At 40.9% G+C, this 13,853-nt stretch overlaps 1 protein-coding gene across 7 annotated transcripts in view; it reads left to right on the plus strand.

Annotated features, from left to right (window-relative positions):
- EXO5 (exonuclease 5) overlaps nt 1-11,679 on the plus strand; it is a 155,305-nt gene extending 143,626 nt beyond the window's left edge. Inside the window, exons 2-5 of one of the 7 annotated variants that reach the window (XM_069477766.1) lie at nt 6,496-6,563; nt 7,100-7,269; nt 7,378-7,434; nt 10,165-11,679. In XM_069477766.1, the coding sequence (XP_069333867.1) occupies nt 10,195-11,316 (1,122 nt within the window). In that variant the 5' untranslated portion in view covers nt 6,496-6,563; nt 7,100-7,269; nt 7,378-7,434; nt 10,165-10,194 and the 3' untranslated portion in view covers nt 11,317-11,679. Of the gene's footprint in view, nt 1-6,483; nt 6,595-7,099; nt 7,270-7,377; nt 7,435-8,081; nt 8,145-10,164 lie in introns of those variants that run through there. The other 6 variants (XM_069477767.1, XM_069477769.1, XM_069477771.1 and 3 more) reach the window with 6 other exon arrangements.
- The last annotated feature ends 2,174 nt before the right edge of the window (nt 11,680-13,853 follow it).

Raw genomic sequence — 13,853 nt, forward strand, 5'->3', positions numbered from 1 at the left:
TTTCTCTTTTTCTTTTTAAGCAGAAATGGCTACCTCCTATACAAACATCTGCACAATATTTTTATTACTTAATATTTCATGGAGGTCATTCCACCTCACTATATAAAGTGCCTACTCGTTTTTTATAGCTGCATAGTATTCCATGGTATAAATTACTTTATTTGGCCTCTTTACTGTGGATAGATTTGGGTTATTTTCAGTCTTTTGTACAATATTCAATGAATATTCTTACATGTTTTCATTTCTCACACATGTAAGTGTGTATGTAGGGTAAATTCCTAGAACTGGGATTTCTGTGCTAGAGGGTATGCGCATTTGTAGGATGGATATTGACAAATTGACCATAGAGGTTGGACCGATTTATTTTTTCGCCAGCAAGATATGGAGCTTTAGGAGCCATAACTGATGCTGAAGCATCTCCTGGACCAATAGTCCTGTCAATCATCCACGAAGCATCAGTTTGTCTCAATAACATGGCCTAGAAGTACCAACTGAGCTGCATCCCCCAGAAACATCAGCATTTGCCATCCCTGGAGCCACAGAAGAATCTGCATCTTTGTGAATAGTAGCCAAGACCACCAGTCTCAGCTGGAGAAAGAGGACACACCTTTCCACCAAGTGCTCTAGGCCCTGACTTCTGAGGCTGGAACTGGCCGATAAAAGAGAGTCCTTTTAAAGAGACAGATCCATTCACCTTAGCAAATATAATCTTGGCTGCAACACTTCTGATTGGAATGGAGAAGTGATGATCGAGGCAGGGTATGTAGGATGGCAGGGTCTACCATTAATGATCTCCTGACCATACATAGCACTTTACAGGATGCTTATGTTAGAAAATTATAGTTAACACAGGGAGGGAGACAGAAAGGAGGGACATGACTTTCTACTTAATAAACATTAATGAATGAGCATTATTTAACATTGCTTATGATGTGAAAGCTGAGCACCAAGATGAGGACAGTGATTTTGTATGTTTTATTTTTCAGTCAACATTTTATGAAAGTTTTAGTGATTCTGAAAGTGTTAATGGATTTCCCCTCAGCTCTCTCCCCACAGCCACTACTCCAGTTATTAATATACTCCAAAGCCTGGCACTTGAGAGCCTCCATTACATCCAGTCCTATCTTACAGCTTCATCTTCCATTTACTTTTCTCCTTACATGGGCTCTGACCAAATTCAGTTTATTAGTTAGGATTCTTTGGGTTGCAAGTAACAGAAATCAACTAGGGCTACTTTAAGTCTCAAAGGAAGATATTATTAGAGGGATATTGGGTTATCTCCTGGAATTCAGGGACTGTGAAACCTACTAACAATGGACTGGAACCAGGACTTGAAGCACTTTGGAAGACCCAGGTAGTTTTTACTCTCTCTCACCTCTGCTTCTATGTCTTGATTCTGGCCTTCTTTTTTTTTTTTTTTTTTTTCTTAAACCCCGCACTGCAAATCATGGTTACCATCAGCTCCAGATTTTCCATATATTCAGTTTCCATTACCCAGAGAAAAGCTGTCTTCTCTTTCTCACTTCCAGTCTCAAATTCCTGAGGAAGGATTCTTATTGGCCCAGCTAGGTCACATGTCTACCTCTAAACAAGTCAGTTGTAGACAGAAATCTCAGCTTCTATGAGAACCATATGGATGGACTGGTGGCTGGAAGGACAGGAGAGCAGTTCCCAGAGGAAGGGCTTCCTGTTCGTAGAGTTCCAAATCATACCCATTTTTCAATGACAGCTCATAGGATCAGGATTTTAGAACTGGAAAGGTCTAGGAATTCACCTAATCTAAACTCCTCACTTTATAGATGAAGAATTGGAGAATCCTCTCCTTTAATTCGTCACAACCTTTTACCTGTAGCACATTTTTGAGAACTTTTTCTCCAAGGTGGTTATCCTAGCTTTCTAAACACCTACTTTAAATTGACTTTAAATAGCCACTCTTTGCCATTGTTAAGAAGTTTACTTCTTAGATCTGCTGCTGCCCCAGGAGGTCTTTATGTTGTGCTTTACAGCCTACCTATTGGCTTGGCTTGTTATCAGTGCCTGTTTCTTCATTCTGTTTACCTCATAGGCACTTCTCCCTCTGCTGATCACAGAAATGTTCTTTCCCAGGGCTGTGCCATTAGGCATAGTCTCTTCTCTACCTACACATTTTGTCTTACTGATTTGATATCCCAACACTTCTTACATGTACGTCTCTATCTCACAAATCTCTCCTGAGCACCAGAACATTATATTCAATGTCCCACTGGATAACTCCACTAGTATATCACACAGTCACCTCAAAGTCAACATGTCGAAAACTCAACTCATAATCTTTTCAATAAAATCTGTATTCCTTAACCCAGGAAGTGGTATAACTATCTATCCAACTCTCCAACTTAAACTTCTTCCTCTCATCTATTAACTCCCCCAATCACCAAGTTCTGTATATTTTACTTAGGATCTCCTCAGTCTGTCTCCTTCCCATTCCCATCGCCAATGCCTTCATCAGGTTGTTAGCACTTCCTAACTGCTTAAAAGATTCCCAAATGGAGCCGAGTGTGGTGGCTCACGCCTGTAATCCTAGCACTCTGGGAGGCCGAGGCGGGCGGATCGTTTGAGCTCAGGAGTTCGAAACAGCCTGAGCAAGAGCGAGACCCCATCTCTACTAAAAATAGAAAGAAATTATATGGACAACTAAAAATATATATAGAAAAAAAAAAATTAGCCATGCATGGTGGCGCACACCTGTAGTCCCAGCTACTCGGGAGGCTGAGGCAGGAGGATCGCTTGAGCCCAGGAGTTTGAGGTTGCTGTGAGCTAGGCTGACGCCATGGCATTCTAGCCCAGGAAACAGTGAGACTCTGTCTCAACAACAACAACAACAACAAAAGATTCCCAAATGGTTTTCCAATATCTAATCTGGATTCATCGTTCTATCCTCCCCACTGTTTCTAAAGTGATCATTGTATAACACGTTTAATCAAACTACTTTATTGCTTAAAATCCCTCAATGATTTCTCATAACTTGGAAAATAAAGGTCAAATTTCTAAATATAGAACACAGTATAGAGTATTGCCTATTTTTCTGGAAGTGGCTTCCAAATTTCCACCCAAGCATATTTTGCTCCAACCATAAAGATCTTAGGGTCCTCTAAATACTCCATTATATTTCATGTTTCTGTTCCTCTTCCTTCTGCCCAATTTCTTTGTTAGCTCCTACTCATCCTCCCAGATTTAGTTTGCACTACATCATAAGGCAATGATGTGTGATACATGTCATAAAATTTGTGCCTTCCTGGATGAACCCATAAATTCTTGGCTCAATTTACTAAATTAACTAAAGCGATAAGCCTTATCCTACAGGATTTTAGACTAGAGACAATTGACAACATAGGGTTTAAATTTTATAAAATTACTCAGAAATCAGTGTGGAAGAACCATGGCTCACCATGAAGCAATAGCCAGTGCAATAACACGCCACTTCAATTTGCTTTACATTGTTGATTGCTCCACTTCCCTCTTGTCCTTGCTACCATGGATTTGCACCACAAATTAAAAAAAAAAAAAAAAAAGGCATGCTGCCTCAGGCTCTGTTTTATATAAGATTCTGGCTAAGACAAGCATACCGTATAACCTCAGTTTGATTAATCAGGGCCAGTTTCTGGAATGTTTGAACAATTAAGGAAGTGGACTTCCTTTTTTTCCACTGGACACAAATCTGTAAGGCTTTCATAGTCCTGGAAACTACTAGCAATGTAAGAGGAGGGAGGCCGTCTGGACATGGAGCAAACACAGGGAAACAAACCCAAGAAATGGAAAGAGAAAACCCTTGATGACCTGTACCTGAAGCTTCCTGCTTATAGCTGAAGCATGCCCCGGGCTTACATCCTTACCTCATTCCCACCTACCGCAATCTCCCAGCCTCTTCTAGATTTCTGTGACTAAAAATGCCCTTTTCAATGACCACGAGTTTGGCTGAAGAGAGGCTGATCTTTATGTGGGGAAGAGAAGATTCTTAAATACAGAATATTGTCAATGAAGTTCTCTTGAGTATATAAAGATTATGTCAATTGTTCCAGCACCTGTGAGGAACACAACTTGAGCAACATAAATTCTCTGCTCTTCAGGTTCTGATGCTCTAGCAACACTGTACAATAGAAATGCAATGTGAGCCACAACACAAATGTGAACCACATAGGTAAACTTTCTAGCAACTACATTAATAAAAAGCAGTAACATTAATTTAAAAATTTTATTTAACCAAACACATACTAAATATTATCATGTAACCAATATGAAAATTTATTAGTTATTTTACATTTTTTTGTACTAATTCTTCAAAATACAGTGGGTTTTTTTTTGTTTGTTTGTTTTGTTTTGTTTTTTGAGACAGGTTCTCTGTCACCCAGGCTGGAGTGCAGTGGTGTGATCATAACTCACTGCAGCCTTGAACTCTTAGGCTCAAACAATCCTCCCATCTCAGCTTCCCAAGTAGCTGGGACTGCAGGCATGTGCCACTGCATCCAGCTAATTTTTTTAAATTTTTCCTAGAGATGGGATCTTGCTGTGTTGCCCAGGCAGGTCTTGAATTCCTAGTCTTAAGCAATCCTCCTGACTTGGCCTCCCAAAGTTTTGGGATTACAGGCATGAGCTGCCACACTCAGCCTCAGTGTGTATTTTATAGTTAAAGTACATTTCATTTCAGACTAACCACATTTCAAGTGTTCAAGAGCCACATGTGGTTTCTGTATTGGACAGTGCTACTCTAGAGACTACTCATATAAAGACCTCCTCTGATATATGGTAGACGGTAGCCAGTACAATGTTAGAGGTACAAATCCTATGTTCTAAAAGACCAAGAAAAGAAGGATGGACAGAGAGGAAAATGGACCATTTGTATCAAACAGTATTTCCATGGTTATAGACCTGGAGATGAAAGAACCAAATCAATGACTTTTGTATATAGATGGGCCTTAAAGATCCAGACTTCCTAGGATATCTTTTTGGGGAAAAAGGCATCCTTTTTCTGAATTTGGAGGCCCACCGCTTGTCCTCAGATTGAAAGTTTTGGGGAATATGGTACTTGTGTCTTGGATTTCCCCACAAATTCCATAATTGTTTCTCAGTCTTTTCTGCTTCACACCACCTAGTGGCATTGCCCCCCCAAAGTCCATTTGAAGAGAGTTGTCGGTGTTTTGAAGGGTTGGGAAGGAGTTTTCCTGGCACTGGGAGTTACATCCTGGCTAAGGAAGGTTATATTGGAAAGGAGGCAGAAATCTTTTCCAGCCTCAATCCTGGAATGCCCTCTCATATCTCACTTGATTAAAAAGCTTTTCCTCAACTTCTATATTTCTAAGAAAAAGGACGTTTTCCTACATAAACACAAAATTATTATTACTCTCAGGATATCTGTACTTGATTGTTAACATTATCTAAAACACAAGTCACTTTTAAATTTCCCAACTGACACAAAATATCCTTTGTAATTTTCTTAATTTTATGCTTTCCTATTTTTATTTAAAAATATTTACCTATTCTGAAGTCCAAAAGATATGTTCCTGTATTATATTCTAAAAGCTTTATAGTTTAGCATTTCATATTTGAATCTTTAATCCACCTAGAATTGATATTTGTGATGGAGATAGAGGTCCCTTTTTATATTTTTTTCGTAAGGATACCCCTATTGTCATAGAACCTTCATTGAAAAGACCATCTCTTCTCCATTGCTGTGTGATGCCAACTTTTGTCATAAATCAAATTTCCATATATGTGTGAAAAACTATAAAGAAAAGCAAGGAAGTGCCATAAAAGTCAAGCTAGTAGTTGCCTCAGGAGTGTATTTGGGAAGGGAATGGCACTGTTCTAGTTTTGCTCTAATGATGACATGTCTGTTTAATGTTCAATAATTATTATACGTACCTTTGTTTTATGCTTGAGAATATAGTTGTGTTACATTTCCCAATAAATGGTTAGTTAAAAGTAAGCAAACAGAAAAAAAGAAATACATTGATGAGGAAGGCGCCAGCATCTTTCAAGAGTGAGTTCGTGGTTGTTCCCTTAGCTGGAAAATCTGATACAAGTGCCAAGATGGGGACAGAGAATCTGAGGGTGGCAAAGCAAGGATGCAGCAATTAACACACAGAGACCAGGTGCACCAGGGCAAGCGACATGGCCAGACTTTCTAGGATTGGCCGGGCAGTAGCCGGGAGACCCGGCCAGAGAGGGACTTCATAGGTCAGGAGATAGAGTAGCTCCGCCCGGAATTAAACGACGTGCAGACAGCGGCGCACAAGGTGGGACAGCCCACCTTTAGCGAGTTCCCAGAAGTTGCCCTTGCGGTTGTAGCATCCTCTTCCGCCCCGCAGTGAGATGGATTTCCGTGGGAGCCACATCCTCGCGAGGACAGGCCAAGCCGCTGAGACTTCTGGGAAGGGGCGGTCTTTGGGCAGCCGCTGGGTATTGTGGGACTGGGCTCTGGACAACTCTCTGCAGCGAGTGAAGTAATAGTCGCTGTAGCTGCGCGCTCTGCTCAAACTCGTCGCGGGAAGCATCTGGGAACATCTCCGAGGCCGCAGCGAAACCAGGTGGAGACTGGGGTTCGGAGGAGTATCTGAGGTTAGGGGAAGGCCAGCGAATGGCGTGGCGGGCTGCGCACCGTCCTCGCGGTCTCCGCGTCCCCCTCCCCGGTGGTGGGAGCGGCTCCTGGAAAGCGGTTCGTTTAGTCTCCCCTCACAGGCCAGGTTCCCGTTCTGCACCTTCACCCTTGGAAGACCCTATGGTCTGCTAGGACCCCTTCCCGAGGCCAGCGAGCCTGTGCTCTCATTCCTGACTCCTCCAGGACATTGTAGGAAGTGCTCAGTAGGGAATGCATGGCACTCCGTGGAGAAAGTGATTTGGGACCAGAGGGAAGGTCCCCGCTGAATGCGGATGCCCCTGGAGTCCACAAGTCCGGACTGCACCAAACAAGTCAGGATGTTGAGGGCGAAGGCCGGGGCAATTCTGCAGGCAGCAGGACCACAAAGAGGTACAGCCTCTGACTTGAGGTTTCCTGCCCGAGCTTCTAGGCTGAAGGTGGAGCTGGAAAAGGGAACCTGGCTATTTTTTACCCTTTTTCATGCAGGGAACAGGGATTGGATCAAATAACTGCATCCAGAGTATGGGGAAAATGAAGAAATCATGTAGAGTTTGCCCCAGGAGAGAGGCAAGTGTTAGAATTTGAGGTGGGCAATAGTCTGTGAAGTGTGGGTGGATCAGAGAGGAGAAAACACCACAAAGTAAGGGAATGGTCAGGTGAGAAAGGACCAAAAGCCCCGAATTTACCATAGTAAAGACCCAAGTTGCTAATCTAGGTTCTCTGATGCACAGTTGGTCTTTCAGAGCTTCTTTCTTTGCCCCTAGCCTTGTCATTTCAGCATTCTGGCCTTCCTGTGAGTAGGAAAATCAACTGAGGCCCAGGTGAGTAGGAATTTCCTCTCTTCTAAAGTTTAATCTCATTTGTCAGAGGAAATAGATACACTCTCTCATCTCTTCCTTGGGAAAGAGAACGAGTTCCACATTTATTGAGTGCTAATATGTGTATTATGTTTGTCACTCAATGTTTGGTAGCTGAGTAGGGTTAGAAGGAGTACCTTCATTTTAAAGCTTGTCAGTAGCTTCAGGAAAACTAAAACGTCCAAGATTACTCAAAAGGCAAGTAGCAAACTATTAAATACTACTGAACTACTCAGGATCAGGTTCAAAATCCAGATCTGTAGGACCCCCAGACTCTTGACACTATGCCGGTGCTTCCCAAACATCTCATTCACTTACCACCTAACAATTTTTGCTGTATCTGTGTACTACCTATATTATTATTCTCATATTTTTTCATTTTTACTTACATTTTTAGAAGAATTGAACTTGTCATAAGAAATAATATTGATGAAATTAGATGTTTCATGAATGTTCCAATAGTTTTATAGTAAATCTAAGGTGTATCTAATAATGTTGGTCCATGTACCATGTAAAATCCTCTCGTGTCAAAGAGATACAAACTACATTTTGGGATACAATTCACTACGTTTATATATTTATGCTCTCTCCTTGATTTTTTTTCTGCATAGGAAAGTCCCAGCCACACATCTGAGTAAATTGTCCGTCTTTAGTATATTGTTTTCTTCTTTTAGGTGAGTAATTCCATAGAGAATGCCCCCCTTTGATTCATCTCCACAAGACATTTCACTTACCTGTTTAGGACTACCCTGTTCTCAATGTTGTATGTAAAACAAGTAGAAAGTCTGTATTTTTGAGGAACTTACTCTCTCTTTGGGCAGTTAATGCATACACATGAAATAGTCTAAATCAGTGCTGTTCAGTAGAACTTTCTGTGATCAGGGAAATGTTCTATATCTGTGCCTTATATTGTATCCACTAGCCACATGTAGATACTGAACATTTAAAATGTGGCCAGTGCAACAAAGAGAATGAATTTTAAATTTTATTTTAATTAATTTAAATTTAAGTAGCCACATATGGTTGGTGGCTACCATATTGGACAGCCAGGTCCAGATATTTGAAATAAAATAATTTTCAAGATTAATTCATTTGGATTTTGTGCCCCTCTTCCCCTCACAAAAACCCTAGAGTGCACACTTTGGTAGAGGTTAAAGGTTTTCTGAAATTTTCAGGGACTTTGTAGTTCAAATAAAGTTACTGATTTTGAAATTATTATCATTTAAAGCATATTTACAGTTTAAGACACTTGCGCAAATGTGTAGCTTCTGTGTTTTATTACTTTTTTTCTACGAGAATGTTTAAAGTTATGTGTTTTATTACTTTTAAAGTATCCTGTACAGCAGTAACTTCTTAAGATACTGTATAAGCAAAAGTCTTAACATTGTATTTCTTTTGTTCATTGCAAATAACTTTTATTCTGGCTACGTATGTTTTCTTTTATTAGTGACATTTAGACTATTTAAAAATTCATTAAGCACAACCATAACATTAAAGACATTTTTCAGGGCATCACTTCTTAAGCTTTGACATGGGAGTTGGTGCAGTCACCTTAGTCAGTGCTTATTAGAATAGCAAGAAGGAGAAACTTAGTTCATAGTTCCCTCTATCAGCTTAAATTCTGTGTCAAATTATTTATTTTTCTGGCACTCAATGTCAAATACTAATTGACTAGGCATACCTTGTTTGGTTTTCTGTCTATGCAAAGTTAGATATGTGAGGCTTGGAGGAAGGCTTAAACAGAATACCTTCACAAGATAATTTGCCTAGTTTCTTAAGATTAAAAATACTTGAGAAACAAAACAGTCAAACATAATGTGTGGTCTTTGTTTCCTGGTTTAAAGGAAAGCAGAGGCAAGGCACGGTGGCAGTGGCTCATGCCTATAATCCTAGCACCCAAGGCGGGAAGATTGCTTGAGGCTAGGAGTTTGAGACCATCCTGAACAAGAGCGAGATCCTCTCTCTACAAAAAAATTAGCTGGACATAGTGGCACATGCCTATAGTCTCAGCTATTCAGGAGGCTGAGGCAGGAGGATCGTTTGAGCCCAGGAGTTTGAGGTCTCACTGAGCTATGATCATGCCACTGCACTCTAGCCAGGGTAACAGAGCAATACCCTGTCTCAAAAAAATAAAAACTAAAAAAAATTTTTTAAAAAGTCATCATAGGGCTGATTTTTCTCAAGGAACAGTCTGTATTTGAGATTTACTTTTGTGGTCAAAGGCTTTATATCAAAGAATTTGTAGAAGTGGCCTGCTGTAAACTGTCAAACATCGCTCCTACCTTTACAAAGATGTACAGTCACTTAAAATAATGTAATAATGTTCTAAGTCAGTAAGATTTTGAAGCATAAAAGGCAAACCCCAAATCTCCTTTTAAATCTGAAAAAATTGAGGCCAAGGAAGGTGATTCAGTTAAAAATCACACATAATATGTTAGTGGCAGATCCAAGAATAAAACTATTTTTCCATTTAAAAAATTCTGCCAGGCATACATACAGATGATACAAAGAGCCCTATTGTAAAGTGTACGTGTACTGCAACTCTGTGGTATTACTAATTGGTCATAAATAAATTGGCTTCTTTAAAGAATTTAAGTAACTTGTCATGATTTTTTTTTAAATCTCATTGGAATTTCAAAGTGCTTTTGAGATGTTCTTTATCGGGACAGTGTGTTTCTTTAACATATTATGCAGGGCCTTCCTTGCCCAATCCAGAGCTGTGCCATGGCAGAGACTGGGGAAGAGGAGACAGTATCAACAGAAGCCTCAGGCTTCTCAGACTTGAGTGACTCAGAGTTTTTGGAGTTTCTGGACCTAGAAGATGCCCAAGAATCAAGTGTTTCACTTAGCAAGTCTGGCCCTTCTACTGAGCCCCCTGGGAAGGATGACAAGCCCGTAAGCTTACAAAACTGGAAAAGAGGATTGGATGTCTCATCACCTATGGAGAGATTCCACCTTAAATATTTATATGTCACTGACCTGTCTACTCAGAACTGGTGTGAACTACAAACTGCATATGGGAAGGAGCTTCCTGGTTTCTTGGTACCTGAGAAGGCAGCTGTTTTGGACACCGGTGCCAGCATCCACCTAGCTAGAGAACTGGAACTTCATGATCTTGTGACTATCCCCATTACCACTAAAGAAGATGCCTGGGCAATTAAGTTTCTGAATGTACTATCAATGATTCCTATCCTGCAGTCAGGAGGGCGCATCAGAGAATTTCCAGTGTTTGGGGAAGTGGAGGGTGTGCTTCTTGTTGGAGTGATTGATGAGCTGCACTATACAGCAAAAGGGGAACTGGAACTGGCTGAACTCAAGACACGCAGGCACCCTGTACTCCCTCTAGAAGCTCAGAAAAAGAAAGACTGTTTTCAAGTCAGCCTATACAAATATATCTTTGATGCCATGGTACAAGGGAAAGTGACCCCTGCCAGCCTAATCCACCATACAAAATTGTGTCCCGAAAAGCCACTGGGGCCTTCAGTGCTGAGGCATGCCCAGCAGGGAGGCTTCTCTGTAAAGTCTTTGGGTGACCTCATGGAGCTGGTCTTCTTGTCTCTAACACTGTCAGACCTCCCAGTTATTGATATCCTGAAGATTGAGTATATCCACCAAGAGACTGCCACTGTGCTGGGTACAGAGACTGTAGCCTTTGAAGAGAAGGAGGTGAGGGGCAAGGTGCAGCATTATATGGCCTATTGGATGGGACACCGAGAACCTCAAGGGGTCGATGTGGAGGAGGCTTGGAAGTGCCGGACATGCAACTATGCAGACATTTGTGAGTGGAGGAAGGGTGGTGGAGTGCTCAGCTCCACACTGAAGCCTCAGGCCAAAAAACCCAAATGAATAGAAGGTATGCTTTCAGGAATGTTGATTGTTCCTGTTCTTGATATAGTAATACCTGAGTAAAAGGACAAGTCTCTGGCTTTCATAGAGTGTGTTCTTATTTTGGTTCTTTTTTTATTTCTACAACATCTAACAACATTCATATCCAGGACCAAGGCTCAAGAATGAGTGGGAGAGATACACCATGGAGCTTTGCCACGAATTGCCAACATGATTGATGGTCATCATGGCTGGAACAAAAATATTCTTCAGCAAACATTGCTTTCCTGAGAAAATTCTTTGGTTTCTGATGTCTTCCCTATTTTTTCTTAATCAAGGATTTCTACATTTTACATAATAAAATAAAATGAAATGCTGTCCAGGGTAGTTGAACTGATGTTTTTATCATAATTTCAATCCTTCAAGGATGACTACTATACATAGTTGTGTGTATGTTATTCATTGCCTTCAAATACGTATATAAACATATTTCTGAAGGAGAATTAGAATGAGCAGACCAAGAATTTAAGCATAATAAATATTCTCAAAGAGATAAGGGAAGATGAATTAAAAACAAAGTCATAAAATGAAAATACTAGATATGGGCCGGGCGCGGTGGCTCACGCCTGTAATCCTAGCACTCTGGGAGGCCGAGGTGGGCGGATCGTTTGAGCTCAGGAGTTCGAGACCAGCCTGAGCAAGAGCGAGACCCCATCTCTACTAAAAATAGAAAGAAATTATATGGACAGCTAAAAATATATATAGAAAAAATTAGCCGGGCATGGTGGTGCATGCCTGTAGTCCCAGCTACTCGGGAGGCTGAGGCAGTAGGATCGCTTAAGCCCAGGAGTTTGAGGTTGCTGTGAGCTAAAACTGATGCCACGGCACTCACTCTAGCCCGGGCAACAGAGCGAGACTCTGTCTCAAAAAAAAAAAAAAAGAAAAAAAAAAGAAAATACTAGATATGAAGATTTTAATACATGAAGTAACATGTATCATTCACAGACTACAATCTAGCAATACCACTCGAGTATATGCTAAGAGAAACTTACATGTGTACAACAGGAAAGATGAACAAGAATGTACTTTGTAGTGCTTTCACAATAGAAGCCTAGAAACTACCCTGGTGCCCATCATCACAAGAGTGGATGATGTGGTACCGCAGCCAGAACAAATGAGCTGCAATGACATGCAGCAATCTGTATGAATCTTAGCAGTGCAACCTTATGTCAAACAGTCCTGTGATACCCTTTTTATAAAGTGAGAAATAATGTTGTAAAGAAAATGTAAAGGTAGTGGAGAGGAGTCTCAGTCTATCTTAGAAGACAGTGGATCCCTTAGCTATTATACAAACATCATCAAAGAGGCTAGAAGAAAGAATGATATGGGCATCACTGGGATGGTAAGGATTTGTTTATGGAGACACCACTCGAGAATTTGCACAAGTAAATGTATGGGGAGGACAGTAGGCAGAGATGGTTTCTTTATTAACTGGAAGGTTAAGAGCCAGCAGAACATGGTGAATATTGTTCATGTGACTCCATGTTATATGTGAGTTGGTAAAACCTGGGCATCTAAAGGAAATACAGTAAGTTACCTCTGGAGGCCTTTAGCTGCAAATAATACGGGTACTGAGAATCTCATGATAACTCTTCCCATTTACTGAGTGACTGTTATGTGCCAGGCACTGTGCTAATCACTTTATATGATGAAATCTATATGTCTGTTATTCTCAGTGAGGGAACCAAGGCTTAGAAGGGTTTTAACTTTCCCAAGGTCCCAGAGTTTGGAAGTGGTAGACTCCAGCCTAGATACCTCTGACTTCAGTGCTTATGCTCTTAATCATTGTGGTATAAAGTTTTTGTTGCTGTTGTTAAGCCTCCTAGACTGTATGTTATTATAGGCCCTAGTAAGTTTTCAATTAAATTGGGAGCATAGTGATCAGGGCCTTATGAAATAAACAGTATTAATTAAGCTAACAGTCTTCAAAAAAAGAACTCACTCAGGTTCTGTAATATCATCTTAATTTATACTAGAAGCTTTAAGAGGAAAAAGGCTGGGCATGCTGTTCATGCCTGTAATCCCAGCACTTCAGGATGCTGTCGTGGGAGGATGATTTGAGGCCAGGAGTCTGAGACCAGCCTGGGCAACATAGTGAAACACCCTGTCTCTCCAACAAATAAGAAAAGTAGGTGGGCATGGTGGCATGTGCCTGTAGTTCTAGCTACTCTGGAGGCTGAGGTGGGAGGATCGCTTGAGCCCAGGAGGTCAAGGCTGCAGTGAGCAATGACTGTGCCACATACTCCAACCCAGGCAACAGAGCAAGATCCCGTCAGAAGAAAAGGAGAAGGAGGAGGAAGAGGAGGAGGAGGAGGAGGAGAAGGAGAAGAAGGAGAAGAAGAGAAAGAAGAAGAAATCATCTGCTGGTTTCAGATACTGACACTGTGGAGAATTCAGTAATTCCCTAAGATCTCAAATCCTTTATGGTTTCTCACAAGGTAAGTTGAGATATCTGTAGTTGGGATTACCCCAGGATCACTGTTATGGTCTGAATGTTT

This window comes from Eulemur rufifrons, chromosome 8, assembly GCF_041146395.1.
Source record: "Eulemur rufifrons isolate Redbay chromosome 8, OSU_ERuf_1, whole genome shotgun sequence".
NCBI classification, from domain to species: Eukaryota; Metazoa; Chordata; class Mammalia; order Primates; family Lemuridae; genus Eulemur; species Eulemur rufifrons.